This window comes from Capra hircus, chromosome 1, assembly GCF_001704415.2.
Source record: "Capra hircus breed San Clemente chromosome 1, ASM170441v1, whole genome shotgun sequence".
In the NCBI taxonomy this organism is placed as follows: domain Eukaryota; kingdom Metazoa; phylum Chordata; class Mammalia; order Artiodactyla; family Bovidae; genus Capra; species Capra hircus.
The window spans coordinates 56570319-56598271 of NC_030808.1; the positions used below are offsets into that span (position 1 = coordinate 56570319).

At 41.7% G+C, this 27953-nt stretch overlaps 1 protein-coding gene across 1 annotated transcript in view; it reads left to right on the top strand.

The window, feature by feature from the left end:
• The window catches only part of TMPRSS7 (transmembrane protease, serine 7), a 46937-nt gene continuing 22502 nt past the window's right edge, over nt 3519-27953 (top strand). The window contains exons 1-6 of the mRNA XM_005674912.2: nt 3519-3643; nt 10294-10361; nt 11906-12096; nt 14636-14864; nt 16305-16435; nt 18854-18966. Of these exons, the coding sequence (XP_005674969.2) occupies nt 3551-3643; nt 10294-10361; nt 11906-12096; nt 14636-14864; nt 16305-16435; nt 18854-18966 (825 nt within the window). The 5' untranslated portion in view covers nt 3519-3550. The remainder of the gene's footprint in view (nt 3644-10293; nt 10362-11905; nt 12097-14635; nt 14865-16304; nt 16436-18853; nt 18967-27953) is intronic.

Below are 27953 nucleotides of genomic sequence, written 5' to 3' on the forward strand. Positions count from 1 at the left end.
TTACTTCCCTGATTTTTTATGAATAAGAAAACAGGGAACACAGAAAGGCTTTTGTGCCTAGGAGGGCCCCACTGGGTCCTGCTCGGTTTCACAAGCAGGGATTGTATGTTGACCTGAGCAGAAGAGTTAGATAAATGTAAGCTGGCTAAACTGAACTCTCTTGCGTTGTTTATCCCTCGAATACCTACGGATAGAAGAAGGAAGCTCACCACCTGTGAGCTTCCAGGTGGTCAGAGCTTTCATTTAAATTTTAAGAATCTGCAACAGAAAAAAAAAAAAAAAAAAAGAAACACCTAAGAATGACTTTCTTAGTAAAATCAGAGACAGAAACAAATGTTTCTTTATACAAGAGGCCTAATGAGGCAAAGTGGTGTGTCCAAGGTTATATAACTGTTGTTGAACCCAAGTTCATGTGCCCAACTCACAGTGAAGCCAAGCAAATTGCAATGTCAGAATTTGGAGCAAGAAAGGAGAATGGGCAGCTCATGCTCAAAAGATGCTAACTTCCTGATGGTCTTCAAGGAAGAGTTTTTAAAGGAAAATTTTGTGAATGTGGGCTGAGGGGTGTGTGACTTTCTTCTGATGGTTGGTGGTGAGATAACAGGATGGTATGTCAGAAATCTCAACCTTCTGGTTCAATCTGTTTCAATCTCAGCCTTCTGGTTCAAGCCAGTCTGGAGTCCACGTGTTTGTGCTCAGGCTGAAGTCACCATTCTCCACCTGTTTGGGGGCCTTAGTTCCTATGCTGCTGCTAGGTTGCTTCAGTCGTGTCTGACTCTGTGCGACCCCATAGACGGCAGCCCACCAGGCTCCCCCATCCGTGGGATTCTCCAGGCAAGAACAGTGGAGTGGGTTGCCATTTCCTTCTCCAATGCATGAAAGTGAAAAGTGAAAGTGAAGTCGCTCAGTCCTGTCTGACTCTTAGCAACCCCATCGACTGCAGCCTACCAGACTCTTCCGTCCATGGGATTTTCCAGGCAAGAGTACTGGAGTGGGGTGCCTCTGCCTTAAGAACGCAAAGATATAGACCAGATTGTGATTGTTAGGTAGTAAGAATAGGAAAAAGGAGTCCAGAATGACAGTGACTAAAAGACAAGGAAGGGAAAAGCTTGCGAAAATAGAACAGAGGAAGGTCGGAGGACGGAGTGAGGGCCTCAGGTGGAGCAAACAGCACTCTTGGCTAGCCCAGTTTACACAGGGCAAGTCCGGGGGAGGAGAAAAAACAAAAAAAGAGGAGCCAAAGGGCCAGGGCTCGCTCTCTGTCTCTCTCCTCTTTGTGTCTTTTGGGTCGGCAAGCCTTCCTGCCTTGAGGATGTATTTTCCTTTATTTTCTAATAAAACTGAGCTGTAACTTGGAGCTGTGACACCGGCCCGTCCGAGGGCTGTAACGCCGGTCCGTTGCTTCAAATTTTTGTTGTGACAAAACAGAACTGAGGAAATTACACACTCCCCTGACATGATGTATATCCCTCGAGGAGGAACTAGGTCTCTGCTTTATCGCTGTACAATTGTTTCATGACCACATTTCCTTTATTTCTGCATTCTTTCATTTCTAACTGCTAACGATTTGAATCTACCTTTTGTAACTCAGGGAAGGTCTGGGAGGATGAATCCTTTTTCCTACAAAAAAAGAAATGGGGAAAACAGAAAGGCTTCTGTACCCAGGAGGGTCCCACAGGGTCTTGCTCTGTTTCAGTTCCCTCTTTTCTTTGAGGTGAACAGTTGAAGGACAAGAAAAAGAAGAGAGTTTTGGACAGAAAGATTAGTCCTAAACTTGGCAGAGGAATTCAGTTTTAGGAATTCAGTTTCAACTTCATAACTTGAAAGAACAAATTTAGGACAGGAGCTCAGGCCTCTGGCCCCTCCCCACCCCTCCACAGCCTCACTACACGGCTAACGTGACCCCTGAATGGATCACGCAGGGAGGTAGCTCCCCAGTCTTCATACAGGTTGCACCTTCTTTTTTCTTTTAATATTTGTTCCGCTGTGTCTGGTCTCAGGTATGGCATGCATGGAGATCTTTGTTGCATCATTCAAGACCGTCCGTTTTGGTACACAGACTCTCTAGTAGTGGTGTGCTGGCTCCGTAGTTGTGGCACATGGGCATGTGGAATTCTAGTTCCCTGACCAGGGATTGAACCTGTGTCCCCTGCATTGCAAGGCAGATTCTTAACCACTGGACCACCAAGGAAATCCTGGTTGCACCTTCTTTTAATTCAGCCATCACTTATTTAGCATTTCCAGGTGCTGGGCATTGTACTAAGACTATTCTCTGTTTTCCTCTCCCCTCCTTCCCACCAACATTGATTGAGCTTGAAATCTGAGTCAGGCACTCACTACCCATGTTAAGGGCTGAGGAACAAAAAAATTTAGTATTCATTTAGAAAGGCAGAAATGCAGATGGAAGTTCTGATACCATGGGACATGTGTCTCAGCAAAGAAATATACCGTGGCCATGAGAACCTGGGGGTGATGCCTCATAGCAATAAAACCTTGTAACAAAAAGGAAAGTCTGAAAAGAGAGTCCTCATCTCCCTAGGCTATTCTCAGGGATCTGAAGGCATCTCAAATATGGCAATATCTTTGTCTGTCTTGGCAGCAGTTTCTGGCTCAAATAATATCCAGTCCCGTGGTCCTCCTTGGACAGAATTTTTGAGCAGGAGTTATCTTACTGAGCGACTTCACTTTTCACTTTCTTCACTTTTCACTTTCATGCATTGGAGAAGGAAATGGCAACCCACTCCAGTGTTCTTGCCTGGAGAATCCCAGGGACGGGGGAGCCTGGTGGGCTGCCATCTATGGGGTCGCACAGAGTTGGACACAACTGAAGCGACTTAGCAGTATCTGACACTGGACTGAGGACCACAGTTTGTGAATAAGCTCTCCATGCATTTCTCAGAGCTAAAGATCAGCCCAGCACCCAGGGCATCATCCACAAAAGTCAGAAAGGGGATGAGAGACTTGGGGCTCAGTGGAGGTCAGCTGGGGGAGTCCTTCCCTCTTCACCCACCTGTGCTCGTGACACTCCAGAGCTTGGCAGTGTACATTTCTTACCTCCTTACCTGCCACAGATGCGAGACATGTGAACACTGTCTATGCTCTATGTTTTTGGCCCCTTAGTGACTCTGAAAGTGAAAGTTGCTCAGTCCTGTTGGGCTCTTTGCGACCCCATGGACTAAACAGTCCATGTAATTTTCCAAGCCAGAATACTGGAGGGGGTAGCCTTTCCCTTCTCCAGTGAATCTTCCCAACCCAGGAATTGAACCAGGGTCTCCCGTACTGCAAGCAGACTCTACCAACTGAGCTATCAAAAGTCCTTATTTAGTGACTCTAGGACAGATGCGTATGGAAGAGATGTTGTAAACTACATTTAGAGCTTCTCAGACTACGACCAGTAAAATACAGAACAGTCTAAAATAAAAGCATTTTAGAACAGTGATACAGACATAGATCATGCCTTACCACCACACAGATGGGAAGGCATCCTGACCACCTTTCCTCCTGTCTTACAGGTAAGACTGAAAGCAGAGATGCTTTTTACTTTGCTGGGATGTTTCGCATCACCAACATTGAGTTTCTTCCTGAATACCGACAGAAGGAGTCCAGGGAATTTCTGTCAGTGGCGCAGACCGTGCAGCGAGTGGTGAGGTGATGGCGGGAGCTGGGAGAGGCTGGGAAAGGTGAGGTCAGCAGGGGAGGGATGGGGGCTGAAGGAAGAACTCAGGAAAACATGGGATTTAGCTCATCATGGTTGTAAGATAAAATTGCTATTTTATAGATTATTTCTTTTTTTTTCCACTGAAAATAAAAAGAAATGACTTCCTGAGCTTCAGTTTTTCTTATCTATAAGATAAAGTAATTGGATCAGATGAACTTTAAAATGCCTTCTAGTACAGAAATTACATGCATGCTGATTAATTCTGTGATCCATACACATTTATTTCAAAACTGATACACTATCATCTCTTCACTTAAAAAAACCCACTTTTCCTATTATAGAACTGATTCATATTTATTGTAAACATTTATAAAATTTAGAAAAAGTATTAAAAAAATAAAATCTCCTTTAATGCAATCTCCAGAGATAGAGCCTCTTTTGATTTTGGACCACACAGAGAGGATATAGCACAGACCTGGAGTATTAGTAGATACTCAGTTTTATAATCTGACTTTTTCTTCTTAATATTGCATGTTTCTATGCGAGTACATAGTCTTTGAAAAAAAAACACATAAATTTTGATAGCTTTGAAGTTGGCAAGTCCCTTTTATTAGATATTTAAGTTGTTTCCAATTTTTGCTGTTACAATGTTATAACAAAACCACCAGGTAAGCTGTGTGTCTCTGATTACTTCCTTAGCTGAGTTCCTAGAAGTATAACTGGTCAAACAGAAAAATATCTATCATGGCCTTTCCTAAACATCAATTATCTCTCCAATTAGCCCAAAGAAGGAGACATTCTTTTTAAATCCCCTTAAGATTTTTTTCTAATCCCAGGCAGGACTCCTCCATCCCCACCCAGAATCATTCCTCTCTACTGCTGGAGTGATCCTTCAACAATAACATTCCTCCTTTGGCATGAGGATATCATACTGATTCTGAAGAATGGCAGGCAAGCACTTTTCTAGATCTGTCCCCTGATCATCCCAGTCTCATTTTCCACCACTTTCTCCCACAGAAACTTTGTGAAATAAAGCAGTCTTTGCTTGGTATGAATAATCGTTGCACATTATGAATAATCATTGCACTTACCTGTCTGGTGGCTCTGATTTCTCGTGTTACTCACTTTGGACCTAAACTTTTCTGTCCTGCCTCTAGGGAATGAAATTCCACCCGTCATTCATGACCCATCCAAAAAACCTTTCTCAAAGCAACCCTCCCTGGCCTCCTGCAGACTCAATGCTGGCTTTGTGTAGACCCTGTTTGTATAGTTAGTACTGTGCTCAACCCATTTAATTATAACTATTTATCATCCCACCCAAAGAAGTAGGCATTTTTATCACCTCTTTACAGAATAAAAAAGAGAGAAGGTGGCAGAGGAAAGGAAGCTCAGTAGGCCAAGGTAACATGTTCTGTGCTGCATAGTGAATTTAAACTCCATGGATTATATTTTTCCATGATGCTGTATTATTTCTAAGGTTTTGGGAGTTTTGTGTTTTCCTCATGGGCCATTTGTTGTTCAGTCATGTCTGACTCTTTGCGACCCCATCAACTGCAGCACTCCAGGCTTCTCTATCCATCACCATTTCCTGGAGCTTGTTCAAACTCATGTCCATTGGCTGGGTCATGCCATCCAATCATTTTGTCCTCTGTTGTCCCCTTCTCCTCCTGCCTTCAACCTTTCCCAGGATCAGGGTCTTTTCTAATGAATTGGCTCTTCACATCAGATAGCCAAAGTATTGGAGCTTCAGCTTTAGCATCAGTCCCATCAATGAATATTCAGGATTGATTTCCTTCGGTATTGACTGGTTTGATCTTGCAGTCCTAGGGACTCTCAAGAGTCTTCTCCAACACCACAGTTCAAAAGCATTAATTCTTCAGCACTCAGCCTTCTTTACGGTTCAACTCTCACATCCATACATGACTACTGGAAAAACCGTAACATTGACTAGCTAGTCAATGGATGGACTTTGTTGGCAAAGTAATGTCTCTGCTTTTTAATATGCTGTCTAGGTTGGTCATAGCTTTTCTTCCAAGGAACAAGTATCTTTTAATTTCATGGCTGCAGTCACCATCTGAAGTGATTTTGGAGCCCAAGAAAATAAAGTCCATTACTGTTTCCATTGTTTCCCCATCCACTTGCCATGAAGTAATGGGACCAGATGCCATGATCTTAGTTTTTTGAATGTTGAGTTTTAAGCCAATTTTTCCACTCTCCTCTTTCACCTTCATCAAGAGGCTCTGGTAGGTTAGGTAGGTGATTTTGCTACTATGTAGCTACTATATAAGAATGCTCAAGCTACCACACAATTGCACTCTTCTCACACGCTAGTAAAGTAATGCTCAAAATTCTCCAAGCCAAGCTTCAGCAGTACGTGAACCATGAACTTCTAGACGTTCAAGCTGGTTTTAGAAAAGGCAGAGGAACCAGAGATCAAATTGCCGACATCCGCTGGATCATGGAAAAAGCAAGAGAGTTCCAGAAAAACATCTATTTCTGCTTGATTGGCTATGCCAAAGCCTTTGACTGTGTGGATCACAATAAACTGTGGAAAATTCTGAAAGAGATGGGAATAGCAGACCACCTGACCTGCCTCTTGAGAAACCTGTATGCAAGTCAGGAAACAACAGTTAGAACTGGACATGGAACAACACACTGGTTCCAAATAGGAAAAGGAGTACGTTAAGGCTGTATATTGTCACCCTGCTTATTTAACTTATATGCAGAGTACATCATGAGAAACGCTGGGCTGGAAGAAGCACAAGCTGGAATCAAGATTGCCGGGAGAAATATCAATAACCTCAGATATGCAGATGACACCACCCTTATGGCAGAAAGTGAAGAGGAACTAAAAAGCCTCTTGATGAAAGTGAAAGAGGAGAGTGAAAAAATTGGCTTAAAGCTCAACATTCAGGAAACTAAGATCATGGCATCTGGTCCCATCACTTCATGGGAGATAGATGGGGAAACAGTGGAAACAGTGTCAGACTTTATTTTTGGGGGCTCCAAAATCATTGCAGATGGTGACTGCAGCCATGAAATTAAAAGGCACTTACTCCTTGGAAGAAAAGTTATGACCAACCTAGATAGCTTATTGAAAAGCAGAGACATTACTTTGCCAACAAAGGTCCATCTAGTCAAGGCTATGGTTTTTCCTGTGGTCATGTATGGATGTGAGAGTTGGATTGTGAAGAAAGCTGAGTGCCGAAGAATTGAAGGGCTTTTTTTTTTTTTTTCATGTTAAATGATAAGGACTCTTTAATATTTCACAGAGAAACAAAGGCCTGCTAAATTACTAAATAGTTTACCTTTTGACACTGCTTCCTTAAATCATTAGGCTGATAGATGCATGCAAAGAAATGAAGAAAAACCAGATTCATTGCGACTCTGAAGCTAAAATTTCAAGAATCAGTATAGGCAAATACAGTAAAGCAAAAATGATGGCAAACATGTAAGTGACATGAAGATTTAGAGAACATGTGACTAGAAACAGAACTTTTTTTTGACCACAGAAGTTAAATAAGCTATTCAAGATTTACTAGAGAAACACTATAAATTATTACTTAGGAAGATACAATTCTATTACACCATCATGATTTATCAAAGCACAGCATTCTGTACAACAAACGGCCTTAACAGTTGTTTATTCTCAGCCAAACTTCTCTATAAGTTAGTTTCCCTTAATAAAAAACATGTTATACTTTAAATTAGTAATTTAACTGATGAGGAAGTTACCATAATGCCTATTTAACATTGAACAAATCTAACCACCTATTGGACATTAATGTAAAATCCTGACATAGAATTTGATTTAAAAGTTCTCAAAATAAATTCATTAAAACAGGTTCCCTGTGAAAATATGTAAGAATGAATGCTAGCATAATAGCAGGTGCAGTCTTTACATTTTATTAACCATAAAATATACTTTTCTAAAGAGTATAATAGAGACATTAACTGTGCAAAAGCTGATGAGATTTACAGTCTTAAATACAAGCACCAACACAGAAAGGATATTGTGTCCAGTTCAGTTCAGTTGCTCAGTTGTGTCCGACTCTTTGAGACCCCATGAACTGCAGCACACCAGGCCTCCCTGTCCATCACCAACTCCCGGAGTTCACCCAAACTCATGTCCATTGAGTCGGTGATGCCATCCAGCCATCTCATCCTCTGTTGTCCCCTTCTCCTCCTGCCCCCAGTCCCTCCCAGCATCAGAGTCTTTTCCAATGAGTCAACTCTTAGCATGAGGTGGCCAAAGTACTGGAGTTTCAGCTTTAGCATCAGTCCTTCCAAGGAACACCCAGGACTGATCTCCTTCAGAATGGACTGGTTGGATCTCCTTGCAGTCCAAGGGACTCTCAAGAGTCTTCTCCAACACCACAGTTCAAAAGCATCAGTTCTTCGGCACTCAGCTTTCTTCACAGTCCAACTCTCACATCCATACATGACCATTGGGAAAACCATAGCATTGACTAGATGGAACTTTGTTGGCAAAGTAATGTCTCTGCTTTTGAATATGCTACCTAGGTTGGTCATAACTTTCCTTCCAAGGAGTAAGAGTTAATTTCATGGCTGCAGTCACCATCTGCAGTGATTTTGGAGCCCCCAAAATAAAGTCTGACACTGCTTCCACTGTTTCCCCATCTATTTCCCATGAAGTGATGGGACCAGATGCCATGATCTTCGTTTTCTGAATGTTGAGCTTTAAGCCAGCTTTTTCACTGTCCTCTTTCACTTTCATCAAGAGGCTTGTTAGTTCCTCTTCACTTTCTGCCATAAGGGTGGTGTCATCTGCATATCTAAAAGTCCATTAATTCTACACTTAAGAGGATCATTTCTTTATGTAAGCACAATCTCATCTATGAATTACACATGATATGTAGTTTAGGATCCATCTAAATTATGCTTGTAACTGCATGCTGCTGCTGCTGCTAAGTTGCTTTAGTCCTGTCGACTCTGTGCGACCCTGCGGACTGCAGCCTACCAGGCTCCTTCATCTATGGGATTTTCCAGGCAAGAGTACTGGAGTGAGTTGCCAAGAATTGATGCTTTTGAACTGTGGTGTTGGAGAAGACTCTTGAGAGTCCCTTGGACTGCAAGGAGATCCAACCAGTCCATCCTAAAGGAGATCAGTCCTGGGTGTTCATTGGAAGGACTGATGCTAAAGCTGAAACTCCAGTACTTTGGCCACCTCATGCGAAGAGTTGACTCACTGCAAAGCACCCTGATGCTGGGAGGGATTGGGGGCAGGAGGAGAAGGGGACGACAGAGGATGAGATGGCTGGATGGCATCATCGACTCAATGGACATGAGTTTGGGTGAACTCCGGGAGTTGGTGATGGACAGGGAGGTCTGGTGTGCTGCAGTTCATGGGGTCGCAGAGTCGAACACGACTGAGCAACTGAACTGAACCGAGGAAGGGGAACCCATTTCAGTGTTTTTGCCTGGAGAATCCCAGGGATGGAGGAGCCTGGAGTGCTACCTTCTATGGGGTCACACAGAGTCAGACACGACTGAAGCGACTTAGCAGCAGCAGCAGCAGGACGGGGAATACAGGGGAAGACTTGGTAGAAGAAACTGGTTTTAGAAATGCTAAGTAAGGGCACACCATGTCAGTTGATTGAAGTAGCTCTCTTTTTGTGATCCATTGATGGTGTTAAAATAAAAATTCCTGGAGACTGGAGATTTCTGAAGGGAGATGTAAGACCCTGGTGGCTCAGAGGTTAAAGCATCTGCCTCCAATGAGGGAGACCTGGGTTCAATCCCTGGGTCGGGAAGATCCCCTGGAAAAGAAATGGTAACCCACTCCAGTATTCTCGCCCATGGATGAAAAAGCCTGGTAGGCTACACTCCACGGGGTAGCAAAGAGTAGGACAGGACTGAGCGACTTCACGCTGCTCTCACTCGCTACCGTGGGTATTACTCGCCCTCTAGTGGCTAGTTAGGAATGTGTCCTTGAGAATATACATTTTCCATGGTGTGCTTTGGTAGGAGAGATTGGGTCAAATACTTTGAAAATATGTTTAAAGGAATTTTACTTATTGTGGGGAAAATTTACTATTGGAGTAGCATAATTCTGAAGTTAAGCTTGATTAGGGTATCTAAAGACAGCAATAAATGAATAAAAGTAACTGATTAATTTTCACCAACAGCAGAATGACAGTAACTGATACTGCCGCTGCTGCTAAGTCGCTTCAGTTGTGTCCGACTCTGTGCAACCCTATAGATGGCAGCCCACCAGGCTCTCCCGTCCCTGGGATTCTCCAGGCAAGAACACTGGAGTGGGTTGCCATTTCCTTCTCCAATGCATGAAAGTGAAAAGTGAAAGTGAAGTTGCTCAGTCGTGTCTGACTCTTCGCGACCCCATGGACTGCAGCCTACCAGGCTCCTCCGTCCATGGGATTTTCCAGGCAAGAGTACTGGAGTGGGGTGCCACTGCCTTCTCCGAACTCTGATATAGGAAGTAATCAATTATTTTAATTCAAAGAATAATGCCTGAGTTTGGCATTAGAAGCCTTTAGCTTGAGCCTGGCTTTCCTCCTTGCTAACTGTCAAAGCTTGGACCTATAGAACGCTGGGTACTGGTGCATGGAAGCCAAGTTTGAAACACTTCAGATACCTTTGTTCTTCTTTTGCAGATAAACCTGGTTTATACAACATCTGCCTTCTCCGAATTTTACAAGCAGTCTGTAGTTGCCGATGTCAGGTACGGAAAGTCCCTTGCTTTGGGACTTCTACATTCACTGCCGTAAATTCCTCAGAACGGTGTGGAAGGGCTGTGATAACATCATTTGCAAGTAACTTCTTGGGGAGAGTTGTGGGTTAATACCCTTTTAGCACAACTGTGACCCAGATCTTTGTCATGCTGAGGTTTTCTCTTCCTTTACTGAAACTCACCAGGAACTCCCCTGGAGAAGGGAATGGCAACCCATTCCAGTATTTTTGCTGGGAAAATCCCATGGATAGAGGAGCCTGGTGGGCTAAAGCCCATGGAATCACAAAGAGTCGAACACGACTGAGAGACTGAACAGACACAAACACCTGGAATTAACCTGGACCTCTGTACTAATGCTGCTAGGCAAAATGGCCATAAACATGTCCACTACTATTAGGTGAAGGCAAAAGTAAAACACTGATCGATGTATTTCAAAATATGTTCAGTAAAAAGCTAGGGGCTGGAAATCTTCTGAGAAAAAAAGCATCCCATGGTCAAATGATTTTTAGGAAAATTTGTGTGCTGTGTACTGTATCTTGCCTTCCCCCACCTCCGCTATATCTGCAGAGATTCACAATTCATTTTGGCAGATTAAAGGCACTAAGAAAGTCTTGTAGTAAAGCAGTTTGTTTCCTTTCCTCCACTTTCCATTTCCCAAAATATGTGTGGTAGAACGCTATCTTATGTTTTTTTTTCATAAAACATGACAATGTTTATGTCTTAGGAGATTCTGCTCCAAGAGCAAACTGAAGCAGGAGCAGCTACCTGAAAACCAAATTAGGCTTCAATTCTAGATTTGTTACTCAGCAGCTGTATGATTTCGAGTTGGCCCTCATTTCTTCATGTGTAAAGTCGGAAGAGTAATAGGACCTTCCTCACAGGATTAATGGGATAAAGCAGATTTAGCACTGTGTCTAAAGATCCTGAGGTATCAAGCATTCTAACTGTTGTTATTTGTAATGGCAGTGAACATTGATTGATACCCATAGAAACAGTGTATTCTCCATGCTGCTGCTGATAAGTCGCTTCAGTCGTGTCTGACTCTGTGTGACCCCACAGACGGCAGCCCACCAGGCTCCTCCATCCCTTGGATTCTCCAGGCAAGAACACTGGAGTGGGTTGCCATTTCCTTTTCTAATGCATGAAAGTGAAAAGTGAAAGTGAAGTTGCTCAGTCGTGTCCGACTCTTCACGACCCATGGACTGCAGCCCACCAGCCTCCTCCATCCATGGGGTTTTCCAGGCAGGAGTACTGGAGTGGGGTGCCACTGCCTTCTCTGGTATTCTCCATGGAGATGCAAAATATACTAATGGTTCTAGATCTGAACCCAGTGCAAGAATACACATATCAAGATGCTTTTCTTTCTAAATTCCCATAAAAGTGGTCAATGGCTTCCTAAAGAAGGAAGCTATGTTTATTGAAGGGTGTGCTCGTTGGCTTCACCTTGAATTTATCAGTTGGGTCACTGGCTCCTTGTGAATGTCTACTTCTGAAGAGGTATATCCCTGAACTTCTTTCTCTTTTCACTATAGCAGTAATAACAAAGGTGGCCTCCTTGTCCACTTCTGGCTTGTATTTGTCATGCCTCATGCCAAGGGCCACATCTTCTGTGAGGACTGTGTGGCTGCTATCTTGAAGGACTCCATCCAGACAAGCATCATAAACCGGACCTCTGTGGGGAGCCTGCAGGGTCTGGCTGTGGACATGGACTCCGTGGTACTAAATGGTGATTACTGGGTAATTCTTCTTCAAGCTCTCCTTCCAGCTGTACTCTTGATACTCTTTTATCATAATCAATGTTGTCACGAAGTACAGTCTTCCCTCTGTGTCCACGGACTCTGCATTCATGGATTCAACCAACCGTGGGTTCAAAATATTCAGGAAAAAAAAATCCAGAAAGTTCCAGAAAGCGAAACTTGAATTTGCTGCAGGTTGGCGAATTTACACAGCATTTATGTTGAATTAGCTACTATAAGTAATCTTGAGATGATCTGAAGTATACCAAAGGATGTGCATGGATTTTAATGCAAATACTATTCCACTTTATACAAAGGACTTGAGTGTCCTTGGATTTTGGTGTCCTTGGGGGTAGTCTTGGATCCAGTTCCTGGTGGATATTGAGGAATGACTGTATTCTTTTCCACAATCTCGGTGGAACAGGATTAGCTAAAGACTCTGGAGGTACATTGATAAAGAAAGTTGCTAAATGTTATATACAATGATTAGACAACAGAATTAGGGTCAAATATATTTATGAAATATATTATGAAATATATAAAGTGTAACAGGGCTTCCCTTGTGGCTCAGACGGTAAAGCGTCTGCCTACAATGCGGGAGACACGGGTTCGATCCTTGGGTCGGGAAGATCCCTTGGAGAAGGAAATGACAACCCACTCCAGTATTCTTGCCTGGAAAATCCCATGGACGGGGGAGTCCAGTAGGCTACAGTCCATGGGGTTGCAAAGAGTCAGACACGACTGAGCGATTTCACTTCACTTCACTTCATATTTATGAAATTAAATTTATTAAAGTGTATCCTTCCCTATGGGGCTTCTCTAGTGGCTCAGTGGTAAAGAACTTGCCTGACAATGTAGGAGACTCGGATTCAATCCCTGGGTCTGGAAGATCCCCTGGAGAAGGAAGTGGCAACCTGCTCCAGTATTCTTACCTGGAATATCCCAAGGACAGAGGAGCCTGGCAGGCTACAGTCCATGGAGTCGCAAAAGAGTCGGATAGGACCGAGTGACTAAACAACAAACCCTCCCCTATGCTTAATTTGGCTGCAGGCATCTTCAAACCAAGGCTCCAAGGGACAAAGTCCTGAAGAAGGGAAGTTTCCCTGAGGTTTACTTTGCTTGTTTCTTCCTTTGTTCAGACAGACCTGTGTCTATGTTCTATGGTGTGTTCCAATGCTCCAAAATGGCCTGCTCCATAGCACAGTCAAAATGCAAACTCCATCACTTGTCTTAACAGAAAAGTGGTTTAATTATTATTTAATCTCAAATGTATGCACCTTTCTATTTTGATTTAAATTAGATAGCTAGATATAAGCGGGCATATAGTAGGTAGATGAACAGTATTTGGAATAAGTAAAGAATGAATGGAAAATGTCTAGTGGAAAATTCTGTACCACATACACTATTTCAGATGCAAATCAGTTATTTTCAAATTTTGTTGGTTTTTTTGTCGTAAAAAGTGTTTAAAACTTGTTACCGCAGATGATTTGAAGCATAAAAGTAAAGAGAATAGTTTAGTGAACGCTTACACCCTTTATTCAGCTTCAACAACTATCAACTCCTTACTGTTCTATTTTGATCTCTAAATACCTAAATGACTTCCTTGACCTTACAGGATTATTTTAAAGCAAATCTCACATATACTGATTGCTTTTAAATGACTGAAAATATTTTTACTAAGCAAAATTCTGACAAACTGATTTCTGGGACTGACAGGTTTTTTTTTCTATGTACTTTTTCTTTGCAGCTGGTCTTCGGTCAGATTACTCTTCAACCATAGGATCTGGTAAATTCTATCTGTGGTTTCTTCCCTGCCCTTTTCCCCCCATCCATGTCCCTGCCTACAAACCTATATCCTTTCTGGCTGTAGCTTTCCTGTTCAATGGTATTTGTTAGTGTTCTTTCAGTTGCAAGTGACAAATGGATATTCAAACTAGGTTAAGCATGAAGGAAACTTGATTGACTCATATAACTGGGATATACATAGAGTATGTTGGCTGCAGACATGGTTGGGTCCAGGTTCTAAGATAAAATATCATCAGGACTCTGCATTTTTGCTTTCTTCTGTTGAGGCTTCATCAAGTGGTTCTTCCAGTGTGGTGGCATAAATGGCCACCAGCAGATCCAAGCTTATAATTTATCAGTTTAGCCACCCTGAAGGAAAAAAAGAAAACCTCACCTATATTTCATGATAGTTCCTGCAGAAGTCCTGGCACTGAGTCTCATTGTCTCAAACTGGCTGATATGCCACTTCCCGAACCAGCTTCTCTGGCTCTGATTGGTCAGTCTGCATTGTGTGCTCCCCTCTGGATCTAGGGGTGAGTTTAACCCCAACGAAGCCATGTAGAGGATGGTTTCTCAAAGTAAAATCTAGGCACTGTTATCAGAAGATATGAGAGTGGATTCTAGGCTGGCAAAAGCAGCAGATATTCTCCATGTGAGCTCTTTTTTTGTTTATTTTTTTATAAAGATTTCTAGGAAAATCATTCTTAAAACAAAACAAAGCAAAACCAAGTGCTGTCTCCGCAGACAAAGGCTGCTCCCAGGACTTCTACGCAGATCATCTGTCTCTCCGCTACCCTCTGGAGATTTCAACAACCTCAGGGAGGCTGAGGTGCCACTTCAAGCTGGTGGCCATAGTGGGCCATCTGATCCGACTCTCGATAGAGTCTGTCCAGATTGAAGCCGACAGCTGCGTCACCGACTCCCTGACCATTTATGACTCTCTCTTGCCAATCCGGAGCACCATCTTGTACAGGTATGATGCAGGCACTCTAGTGGGCACATGAAAAGAGCTTTTATAACGTCTCTCTTTTGCAGTGTGTGGGTTGCCCTTGGATTTTTTTTAACCATTTTTGTGTATGTTCATGAGGTCAGAGATTGACCCATGCCTTAGCTAGTGCCCCATGGATTAGCCAGAGCCTATCAGACATAATGTTTCTTTTCACTTGTAGCATACAACAGTCAAAATCAGTACAGTGGGAACTTCGGTCAATAGTTTTGATATATAACAGATTTGTGGGGGGTGGGGAATCTTAATTTTACTTCATTACAATCACAGTGAAGGCCATTGTTTCAGTAGAATGTTTAAATATGCCCTCCTCCAGGGGATCTTCCTGACCCAGGGATTCAACCCACAACTCTATGTCTCCTGCATTGACAGGTGGGTTCTTTATCACTAGGGCCAACTGGGAAGCCCGTTTGAATAAATATTCTGTTATGATTACATAGCTGTAGAAAAATAAAATTTTTCCTAATTATAAAGATAACACAATGTTCAATGTGAAAGTGAGGTCAATCAGAGAAAACAATGTCAGTTATTTTGCATTTCCATTACTCAGAAAAAATAAATGTTATAGTTTTGCATATATTCTTTCATTCATACATGTACATTATTCTACACATATATACATATCTTAGTATTTTCTACTTACTAGTAGACATCTTTTTGTGACTGTTTAATAGTTTGATAACCTAGTAATGTCAGTAGGCTTTATTAAGAATTTGTTATTTTTACTCATTGTGCTAAAAGACATACAAGTTATCTTATCATTTTTGATAATTTTTATGCATGTATAGAATAATATTTTTGTAAGTGTTATTTCTTCATATTTTGGTGGTGAATGAACATGTTAAAAATTCAGTGTCTAAAAATTTGTAATGAAAAGTACTTGTGACTAACTCTCATCCCTCAATCATTGTTATTGGTTTCTTTTCAGTATTCCCAGACACAGTTAGTTATTATCTCATTTAATCCCCATCACAATGCTATGAGGAGTATACTATTATTATTACTACCATTTCAGAGTTGTGAAACTGTCATTTATGAAGAATTAGTTACTTCATTGCTCAGTTAAGTGATGGAGCTAAGTTTCGAACCCAGTTTTCCCTGGTGAAGAGAAATGAATTTTGCCATTAAATACCCTTCAGGTATACCTTGTTTGCTCTCAAGGAGGGTCCAGTGACAGCCATCTAGGAGCATTCTTCCATAGTCACTGGACAAAAATTTCTGTACCTATATCAGCTCTCCTCCCTCTGTAGTGTCCTGTGGCAACTAACTGATGAAGACCTGGCTGGCAAAGTCCAAAACATGAGAATCGTGCAGATGGCCCAAGAAATGTGCAGAATTAGTGGAGATGAAGGTCCAACCCTCAACAACCTATTATTTATGCACTTTTGTTTTGTTATCTGGTTTCAGAATTTGTGAACCTACAAGAATATTAAAATCATTTGTTTCCACAAATAATCTCATGTTGGTGACATTTAAGTCTCCTCAGGTATGGAGGCTATCAGGAATTCGGGCATATTTTGAAGTCATTCCGGAACAAAGTAAGTCTTTCCCAGTTGAAATAAGTTATGAAAAATACTTGTTTTGATAAGATACTCCAGTCATATCTCTCCTGAGGCTATGCTGTACTACTAGTTGCATTACGTCAGGATCCTGAGTCAGGGTCTGATCAGAAGAGGGGCATCTTATTAGTTATTCTAACAGACAGGATTTAATATACAGAACTGTTGGCTCAGTTGTAGAGGTGTGAAAATGGGCATCTCAAAAGGCCAAAAAAAAAAATCCCATAAAAACATGAAAACAAAAAGACTGTAAGTTATCACATTTGTAACACATGTAGGAAGCAACTACCGTTGGTAGATTTGGAGGAACAAATAAAAGCAATTGGAGTGATTACAGTTTAGGACTTGGAGGAGAGGGTCTGTGGAATGAAATTCAGGCCTCTGAGGAGGGGGTCCTGCCTAGCTGGTGTTCATGTCTATGATTTTGGCAGTTCATTAAATTGGAACCCAGGCCTTTGAGGGGAGGGTGCGAGACAGCTGAGCTGGTATCTTTCAGGGAGACACAATAAAGTGGAAGTGGGGAAACTGCTAGCAGTATTCAACTCTGCTACAAGAAGGAAGAGAACCTGCAGGGGTGAAGCAGCATTGCTGGGGTGACACTCCCAGAAATAAGAAACAGACACAAGTCCTGTTCTTCCTCTCCAGATTTCTAGCCTCTCTTTAGCACCCCTTACTGTACTTGCCTGCTTAATTGCTTCAGTCCAACTCTTTGCAACCCTATGGGCTGTAGTCCTCTAGTCTCTTGTGTCCATGGGATTCTCCAGGCAAGAATACTGGAGTGTGTTGCCACGCCCTCTCTAGCGGATCTTCCCGACCCAGGGATTGAACCCTCATCTCTCACGTCTCCTGCATTGGCAAGTGGATTCTTTACCACTGGTGCCACCTGGGAAGCCCTCTGGCAGAGTCTATCAGGGGGTAAAAGAAAGAAGTTTTCAGAGTGCCAGACCAGCCTTGCAGAGCAGAGAGGGATGGGTTTGGAGCTGAGGGACAATAGTGTGGTAGAGCACATTCTTTTGTGAATTCTCATTTACAGTAATGCACATATGTATCAGGCTTCCCAGGTGGTGCAAGTGCTAAAGAACCAGCCTGCCAATGCAGGAGACATAAGAGATGTGGGTTTGATCCCTGGGCCAAGAATGTCCCCTGCAGGAGGATGGGACAACCCATTCCAATGTTCTTGCCTGGAGAATCCCATAAACAGAGGAGCCTGGCAGGCTACAGTCCATAGGGTCGCAAAGAGTCGGACACAACTGAAGCGACTTAGCATGCGTGCACATGAGTGCCATCCTAGAAGGTGCTTGTGATGCAAAACCCAGAGGTTTTCTAGTGAGCAAAAAGTGACATTTCTCTTCATTCTTCTTTTTTTGACTTGGGTTGAAATAGTCAAACAGAACAGAATGAAAAGAGCCCTCACTGAAACTCTCATGTTTTTGTAACATTTGTTGCCTTGGAAACTGCTCAAATCTTACAGATTTTGCTGACTTCTTTAGGAACATCAACAGAAAGATCAGAATGGGAGATGAGGGTAAGGAGGGAAGAGAATTTGGCTTAAATAGATGGTGAGAGCTACAGGTTCATCAATATTTTAGGGCACTGGCTCATTTTGATAAATTTTTACAAAGCTGAATGTAAAATTAATTTATTGAACAAAATTGAACTCGATATTTCAGATATTGTTGCTTTGAAAGTTATCTGTAACTTCGATGGTTAAAAAAAGAATTATAACAGAAATATGGTACTGGAATTTGTCTGTTCACTAAAAATATACTTATTGAATGTCTGTTGTATGCCAGGAACTACTTAGGTGTTAGGAAAATAATAAATGAAATAGATTAAAAAAATCAGTGCTCTTAGACAGCTTATATTCCAGCAGAAGGATGACCATATCAGTAAGAATAGACATTTAGATTGTCTTAAAGAGTGTAACATGTTACGTAAACTGGGTATACCCTTGATAACAAATACACACTAATTTGAACAAAATTAACTCAGAGCTTTAAAAATATATATTTATAGTGCTGTATGTCAAAATATATACACAGGGTTAATATTTTAATTATAGCTCTAATTTTAATTATAATTGTTATTTTAATTTAATATTTTGTTTAAAATTAAACTGGAAGAAAAAATATATTTAAACTATGTATTTTAAAGAAAGAAATAGCATCCTATAGATCTGTAACCAAAATAAATTATTTGAAAACAAGTGTAAACTTTGAAGAATATAATAGCTATATATCCTAGGGTACTATATCTTTTTAAAAAGTAGCTTACATTTCAAAGATAAGTATTTATTGATCAAGAAAATGTGTATTTATAATTAAAGAAATGTATACTATTTATTTCTCATAATTTCACAACTGCAAATCACTGTGTGTTACTGGATATTTTTTTCAGAATGTGAAAACACAGTGTTGGTCAAAGAAATCACTGGTTTTGAAGGGAAAATTTCAAGTCCATATTACCCAAGCTACTATCCTCCGAAATGCAAGTGTACCTGGAAATTTCAGGTAGCCTAGTTTTACCACTATCTTAGAAAAAAATATTGTTATCTTATTCTTAGCAACAATTTATCTCTGAATTTAATTATACTGATTGTTTAAATTATTGAAAAGAATGTTAGTTTTATAATATTTAAGCTTTATTAATATATTTTACCTATAACATTCAAGTTTGTTGTAATTTCAACTTGTTTCCCACAAATTAACTGCTGTTTGCAACCTGGAGCTTACTTGTCCAGTTTCTTATTTTGTATGTATTAAAAAATGCAGGCTTCCATGGTGGCTAAGATGGTAAAGAATCTGCCTGCAATGTGGGAGACCCTGGATTGGGAAGATTCCCTGCAGAAGGGAATGGGCACCCACTAGAATATTCCAGGGGCTTCCCTGATGGCTCAGATTTAAAAATGCAAAGACATTATTATAGGATCAAACAACTTATTTTATTATGATAGAGCTCATTTATTGTTAATTTTTAATTACTTCATCCACAAGAATAATTTAAAAAATAAAAATTGAATTAAGCAAGAAATGGCAACCCACTCCAGTATTCTTGTCTGGGGAATCCAATGGACAGAGGAGCCTGGAAGGCTACAGTCCATGGGGTTGCAAAAAGTCAGACACGATTTAGTGATTAAAACAAACAAAAAACATATATATCATTGTATAAACAAATCAGTGCAAATTTATATCAAATACATATAACTTCTTCTAGTGCTAGACAGGGAGTTCCTGGTTTTTGTTTGTTTCTCTGTTTGTTTTTAAAATCTCAGTCTGTTACCTATTTTTCCTTCTTCAACTTAATATTCATGTAGAGGGAGATAATTGGGGAAGGAAATGGCAGCCCACTCCAGTGCTCTTGCCTGGAGAATTCCAGGGACGGGGGAGCCTGGTGGGCTGCTGTCTCTGGGGTCGCACAGAGGCAGACACGACTAAAGCGACTTAGCAGCAGCAGCAGCAGAGGGAGACAGGGCAAGGTGTCACCTTTGCTCTTCCAGCGTATGCATACGAAGGAATTTTTGTGAGACCATCCAATATCTATGAGATGTAGATATTGGATGTAAGCAGCAGGCACTGTCTAGCTTGCATTCAATCAGCATGTTGTTATTAAATGCCTGCTATGTGTCAGGCAGTATTCTAGACACTAGGATCCATGAAGTCTGACAAACACACACACACACACACACACACACACACACACACAAGCTCTGCTCTCAGGGAATTCACTATAAAGTAGAGGGAGTCGAGTGACAAACAAATAAACAAATAAAATGTTTAAAGATCCATAGAGTCAAAGCTATGGCTTTTCCGTAGTCATGTGCAAATGTGAGTTGGACATAAAGAAGGCTGGCGCTTAAGAATTGATGCTTTGGAATTGTGGTGCTGGAGAAGACTCTTGAGAGTCCCTTAGACTGCAAGGAGATGAAACCAGTCAATCCTAAAGGAAATTAACCCTAAATATTCATTTTAAGAACTGATGCTGAAGCTCCAATACTTTGGCCACCTGATGTGAAGAACTGACTCATTTGAAAAGACCCTGATGCTGGGAAAGATTGAAGGCCAAAGGAGAAGAGGGTGGCAGAGGATAAGATGGTTGGATGGCATCACCAACTCAGCGGACATGAGTCTGAGCAAACATGTTTGCTAGGAGATGGTGAAGGACAGGGAGGCCTGATGTGCTGCAGTCCATGGACTTGCAAAGAATCGGACACGACCAAGCACCTGAACAACAGCAACAAAAATGTTTATAGCGCGTTCCATGATGGTAGAATGCTGTGGAGAATGAAGCTGGGGAGGGGCTTTGTAGCGGAGTCGGGGTGGGGGTGTGAAAGGTAGGAAGTCAGGGATTTGTTGTCTCAAATAGGATGATCAGGGAAAGCCTCACTGACAAGGGGATATTTGCACAGAACCCTGAGACACAAGGGAACTAACCTGGTGTGTGCCGAGGGCAACAGTGTTGCAGGCAAAGGGAAAAGCTGAGGCAAAGGCTCCCAGGCAGGAGCCTGCTTACTGCACATGTAGGATTTGTACAAGGTCATAACCGTTAAATACTGAAATAATTTCATTAGACCCAAATCTGTACTTGGTGTCAATGTCCTGCCAGCGTGCATCCTTAAATTATTTTTTAATCATTATCATAAACATTTAAAATATATTTAAGACATAAAGGTGCTGAACTCTGGCTCACTGCCACATTCTCAGTGCCTCAGGGAAGCAGAAGCTCAGAGCTTCAGGTGGCTAGCTAGTATGAAGGTGGGGGAGGCGGGAAGAGGGAAAGAGAAGATGAGAAGGGTTGGGGAAAGAGGAGGGAAAGACATCAAATCTGCCTCTTCAATCTCTTTAATGAACAGTTATCTTCTTTATAATATCTAGAACAAGAAAGGGGTTTCCCAGGTGGCGCTAGTGATAAAGAATCTGCCTGTCAATGTAGGAGATGTGGGAGACACAAGAGACACAAGTTCCATCCCTGGATCGAGAAGATTCCCTGGAGTAGGAAATGGCAACTTACTACAGTATTCTTGCCTGGGAAATCCCAGGACAGAGGAGCTAGGAGGGTTATAGTCCCTGGAACTGCAAAGGGTCAGACATGACTGCGTGACTAAACACACAGAACAAGAAAGACTCTATTCCTAAAACCTCCAGGTGATTTTGAAATTCTTTTTGAGGTAACACAGCTATTGATCCCATGTATAACTTAAAAGTTCCTAAACATTGCTGTGATTAAGTTTTAGTTTAAGGTACAAATAAAAATCACTCTATCTATCAGATCTAGGCCCTTAAATCTATTTCTCACTTCCACTGTATAATCATAAGGGATTTGATTTAGGTCATACCTGAATGGTCTAGCGGTTTTCCCTACTTTCTTCAATTTAAGTCTGAATTTGGTAATAAGGAGTTCATGATCTGAGCCACAGTCAGTTCCTGGTCTTGTTTTTGTTGACTGTATACAGCTTCTCCATCTTTGGCTGCAGAGAATATAATCAATCTGATTTAGATGTTGACCATCTGGTGATGTCCACGTGTAGAGTCTTCTCTTGTGTTGTTGGAAGAGGGTGTTTGCTATGACCAGTGCATTTTCTTGGCAAAACTGTATTAGTCTTTGCCCTGCTTCATTCTGCATTCCAAGGCCAAATTTGCCTGTTACTCCAGGTGTTTCTTGACATCCTACTTTTGCATTCCAGTCCCCTATGATGAAAAGGACATCTTTTTTGGGTGTTAGTTCTAAAAGGTCTTGTAGGTCTTCATAAAACCATTCAACTTCAGTTTTTTCAGCGTTACTGGTTGGGGCATAGACTTGGATAACTGTGATATTGAATGGTTTGCTTTGGAAACGAGCAGAGATCATTCTGTCGTTTTTGAGATTGCATCCAAGTACTGCATTTTGGACTCTTTTGTTGACTCTGATGGCTACTCCATTTCTCTGAGGGATTCCTGCCCGCAGTAGTAGATATAATGGTCATCTGAGTTAAATTCACCCATTCCAGTCCATTTTAGTTTGCTGATTCCTAGAATGTCGACATTCACTCTTGCGATCTCTTGTTTGACCACTTCCAATTTGCCTTGATTCATGGACCTGACAGTCCAGGTTCCTATGCAGTATTGCTGTTTACAGCCTTGGACCTTGCTTCTATCACCAGTCACATCCACAGCTGGGTATTGTTTTTGCTTTGGCTCCATCCCTTCATTCTTTCTGGAGTTAGTTCTCCACTGATCTCCAGTAGTGTGTTGGGTACCTACTGACCTGGGGAGTTCTTTCAGTATCCTATCATTTTGCCTTTTCATACTGTTCATGGGGTTCTCAAGGCAAGAATACTGAAGTGGTTTGCCATTCCCTTCTCCAGTGGACTACATTCTGTCAGACCTCTCCACCATGACCTGCCCGTCTTGTGTTGCCCTGCTGGCATGGCTTAGTTTCATTGAGTTAGACAAGGCTGTGGTCCTAGTGTGATTAGATTGACTAGTTTTCTGTGTAAGGTTTCAGGGATCAAGACCTTCCCCACGTAAAAGAAATGCAAAAAAGCAAAATGGCTGTCTGGGGAGGCCTTACAAATAGCTGTGAAAAGAAGAGAGGTGAAAACCAAAGGAGAAAAGGAAAGATAAAAGCATCTGAATGCAGAGTTCCAAAGAATAGCAAAAAAAGATAAGAACGCCTTCTTCAGTGATCAATGCAAAGAAATGGAGGAAAAGAACAGAATGGGAAAGACTAGAGATCTCTTCAAGAAAATCAGAGATACCAAGAGAACATTTCATGCAAAGATGGGCTCAATAAAGGATAGAAATGGTATGGACCTAACAGAAGCAGAAGATATTAAGAAGAGGTGGCAAGAATACATGGAAGAACTGTAAAAAAAAGATCTTCACGACCCAGATAATCATGATGGTGTGATCACTCATCTAGAGCCAGACATTCTGGAATGTGAAGTCAAGTGGGCCTTAGAAAGCATCACTACGAACAAAGCTTGTGGAGGTGAAATTCCGTTTCAAATCCTGAAAGATGATGCTGTGAAAGTGCTGCACTCAATATGCCAGCAAATTTGGAAAATGTAGCAGTGGCCACAGGACTGGAAAATGTCAGTTTTCATTCCAATCCCAAAGAAAGGCAATGCAAAAGAATGCTCAAACTACCACATAATTGCACTCATCTCACATGCTAGTAAAGTCATGCCAAAATTCTCCAAGCCAAGCTTCAGCAGTATGTGAACTGTGAACTTCCAGATGTTCAAGCTGGTTTTAGAAAAGACAGAGGAACCAGAGATCAAATTGCCAACATCCACTGGATCGTCGAAAAAAGCAAGAGAGTTCCAGAAAAACATCTATTTCTGCTTTATTGACTATGCCTAAGCCTTTGACTGTGTGGATCACAATAAACTGTGGAAAATTCTGAAAGAGATGGGAATACCAGAACACCTGACCTGTCTCTTGAGAAATCTGTATGCAGGTCAGGAAGCAACAGTTAGAACTGGACACAGAACAACACACTGGTTCCAAATAGGAAAAGGAGTACGTCAAGGCTGTATATTGTCACCCTGCTTATTGAACTTCTATGCAGAGTACATCATGAGAAACACTGGACTGGAAGAAACACAAGCTGGAATCAAGATTGCCAGGAGAAATATCAATAACCTCAGATATGCAGATGACACCACCCTTATGGCAGAAAGTGAAGAGGAACTAAAAAGCCTCTTGATGAAAGTGAAAGAGGAGAGTGAAAAAGTTGGCTTAAAGCTCAACATTCAGAAAACGAAGATCATGGCATCAGGTCCCATCGCTTCATGGGAAATAGATGGGGAAACAGTGGGAACAGTGTCAGACTTTATTTTGGGGGGCTCCAAAATCACTGCAGATGGTGATTGTAGCCATGAAATTAAAAGAATCTTACTCCTTGGAAGAAAAGTTATGACCAACCTAGATAGCATATTCAAAAGCAGAGACATTACTTTGCCGACTAAGGTCCATCTAGTCAAGGCTATGGTTTTTCCTGTGGTCATGTATGGATGTGAGAGTTGGACTGCAAAGAAGGCTGAGCACTGATGAATTGATGCTTTGAACTGTGGTGTTGGAGAAGACTCTTGAGAGTCCCTTGGACTGCAAGAAGATCCAACCAGTCCATTCTGAAGGAGATCAACTCTGGGATTTCTTTGGAAGGAATGATGCTAAAGCTGAAACTCCAGTACTTTGGCCACCTCATGCGAAGAGTTGACTCATTGGAAAAGACTCTGATGCTGGGAGGGATTGGGGGCAGGAGGAGAAGGGAACGGCAGAGGATGAGATGGCTGGATGGCATCACTGACTCGATGGACGTGAGTCTGAGTGAACTCTGGGAGTTGGTGATATACAGGGAGGCCTGGCGTGCTGCGATTCATGGGGTTGCAAAGAGTCGGACATGACTGAGCGACTGAACTGAACTGAACAAATAAAAATATGAAATCACTTTCTGTTTCACTGAATCAAGGGTTAGAAATGCTGAATAAAAGGAAGTCTTTATAAGGAAAAGAGCCTGGGGGTGGGAAATGGGAAATGAGAGACAGGAAATACTGCGGACAGACTTTTGGGATGACACCATTTCTCAGAGATCAAGGTCAGTCCTTCTCAATGTGAAGGTTAAATAAAGCTGTTCCTTCCTTAGAAAGCTTTGAGCAGCCACCGATAGCTGCGTGAGAGCATGCTTCTGAATGGAAATCATGTAAAAAATAATTTTTCACCTGCAAAATAACTTTGCCTTTATTAAAAATGATTAAGAACCAGATGACTTAAGCAACAAAAATACTGACTCAAGTCATGATAAACCTTTTTTACGCAAGAGTTGATCATGTCATCCGCAGTCCTTCTTAGTGCTTAGTGGTCCAATTTCCAAATCTACCAAACAACAATCAATTCCCTTTGCCAACTCACTTTCAGCTGAGTTTTTAAGGTCTTATTTATCTGAGAAAGTTTAACTCTTGCTCCAGCTTGGAGCCCACCTGATTCTTCTGCCAAGCTCTCCTGTTCATTCAGTGAACAATTGTAGACTGTCTGCTACATGTCAGGCACAGTGCCTGTAGGGGGTTGCCTAGTAGCAAGGTGACCAAAGTCCTTGGCAGAGCTTGTAGACTACAGAGAAGGGAGATATTAAGTCAGAAAAACCAGAAAAGGACTTTGAGATTATAATATGTGGTCTACTTTTGCTTAGTGTGCTCAGTGGCATCGACTCTTTGTGACCCCATGGACTGAGCCCACTAGTCTCTCTGACCACGGGATTTTCCAGGCAAGAGTACTGGAGTGGGTTGCCATGCCCTTCTCCAGGGGATCTTCCCAACCCAGGGATATAACCAAGTCTCTTAGGGCTCACTAGTGCCACCTGGAAAGCCCCACTTTTGTCTAGTACTTTAGTGCTTTCAGCACACATACATTTTGCTCCTCAAAATATAGCTCTGATGTAGGATAGATACTCTAGTTATGGTTTATAGATAAGAAAACAGAAATGGGGGCAAATCATTTGCCAGAAGCCACTCCAATAGTGAGCAATCCACGTGGAATTAGAAGGAATCATGCCTCCTCCATAAATAAATTCAGCAGCCCCTCCTTTTCTGGGCTCCTAAAGATGTTCAGACCCTAAAGAAGGCAGAAAGCCAAAGAACTGATGCCCTCAAACTGTGCTTCTGGAGAAGACTCCTAAAAGTCCCTTGGACAGCAAGGAGATCAAACTATTCAATCTTAAGGGAGAGCAACCCTGAATATTCACTGGAAGGACTGATGCTAAAGCTGAAGCTCCAGTATATTTTGGTCATCTGATGCAAATAGACAACTCACTGGAAAAGTCCCTGATGCTGGGATAGATCGAGGGCAGAAGGAGAAGAGGGTATCAGGCAATGAGACGGCTAGATGGCATCACTGATACAATGAACATGAACTTGGGCAAACTCTGGGTGATGGTGAGGGACAGGCAGCCCTAGCGTGCTGCAGTCCATGGGGCTGCAAAGAGTAGGACACAACTGGGCGACTGAACAACAACAACAACAGAGATGTTCAGCTCCCCTGTGTGTCGTAACAATCACTTCACTGAACATTCACCTCCCTCTCTTTCGTTTGTATTCTCCAAATGATCAGTTTTGCTTTAGAGTCTCAGAAGCAAAGAAAGAAGCTGTCTTGTGAGTTGTTTTATCACAGATATTATCAGCCAAACACCCTAGACAATTAGGTATGTTCTGCCGGACACAAGCAGGGATCACCGTGGGCCATGGGTGTTCACCTCCTCATGTCAGATGGGATTCCCAGAAGGAAATCTCTCTTCCATGCTTCTGTGGCAAGCATCTTTGCTGCAGAATTCTCCAGTGTTCATCTGAAGTTCATCTGAGCTGTGTGGACACAACCATTGGCGAGCTAGGGGTGATTGAAGATAAGGCATGTCCTGCATTCTGTCATCATCATTGACTAGAGAAATATTTAAATACAGCAGGTCCAGATCAGGAGAATTCCTCCCCTTACTTGGTTAAAGTTCACAAAGAAAAGGCAGGGGCTGGCCGATGGGAATAGAGAGTATAGAACATAGAAGGAGATAGCGTACTTAGTAGATTGTTCATGTTTCTTGTTCATTTGTCAAAATAACTTGCAATGCTTTGTGAAACTGCACTTTGCCCCTCCATTTATCACAGTAATATCAACAGCTCCTCCTGGTTAATCTGAGTATGAAAGTAGAAAGTGTGCCATTCTGTGTCAGTGGAATTAGTGTGCAAGGGGGCATATTTCCTTTCACTGTAGACAGGCTTTGTTCTGGGTAGAGGGGTAGTGGTGCCTATAAAGCCATTTTGGTTTTGGTGCCCTGGAACTCAGTGAAAATGCCTAAGCGAGTTTGTTAGTGGAGGATTACACTGGAATATGTTCTATGCTGTACAATTTAATTGATTCCTTGAAGAGTTTACTATCTCTTAGTTTGCATCTTTTTTTTTTTTTAGTATAAAGAAATAGATGACGAGTGGAAAAAATGTGATATGTGTTCTCATGAGTCTTATGGTGAATAAAAAACAATCCTGTTGAGTTCCTAACATGGATCTTTACTTGGGACTAAGAAAAAGGAGGCCTTCAGAGACATGCAGGACTGGTTTGGACATGCAGGAGTAGTTCATTTCTTAACCTTGGGAAGGTTACTTATCTTTGGTTAGCCTAGAGTTCTTCTTCTGTAGGATGGGTATCATACTACCTGCCTAACGGTGATGTGACATTTAAATCAGAGTCACAAAGTACCCAACCCATTCCCTCTCAAAGGTAGGCTAGAGGGGAAAATCTACTATACTTACACACACATTAGAAAGAAGCACACCACACAGCAAAGAAACTGTTACATGAAATATGATGACATAACTGAAAAACCAAATGTCTGTCAGAGAAATAACAGCCAATGGACAAAATTCATATGTTAAAAGAACAAGACAGTAAGATCAAATCACAAAATATTACCCTAAAACTTAACTATATGCTGTTTTTTTTATTTAAAATATAATTTATTGATGCTATATTATCAT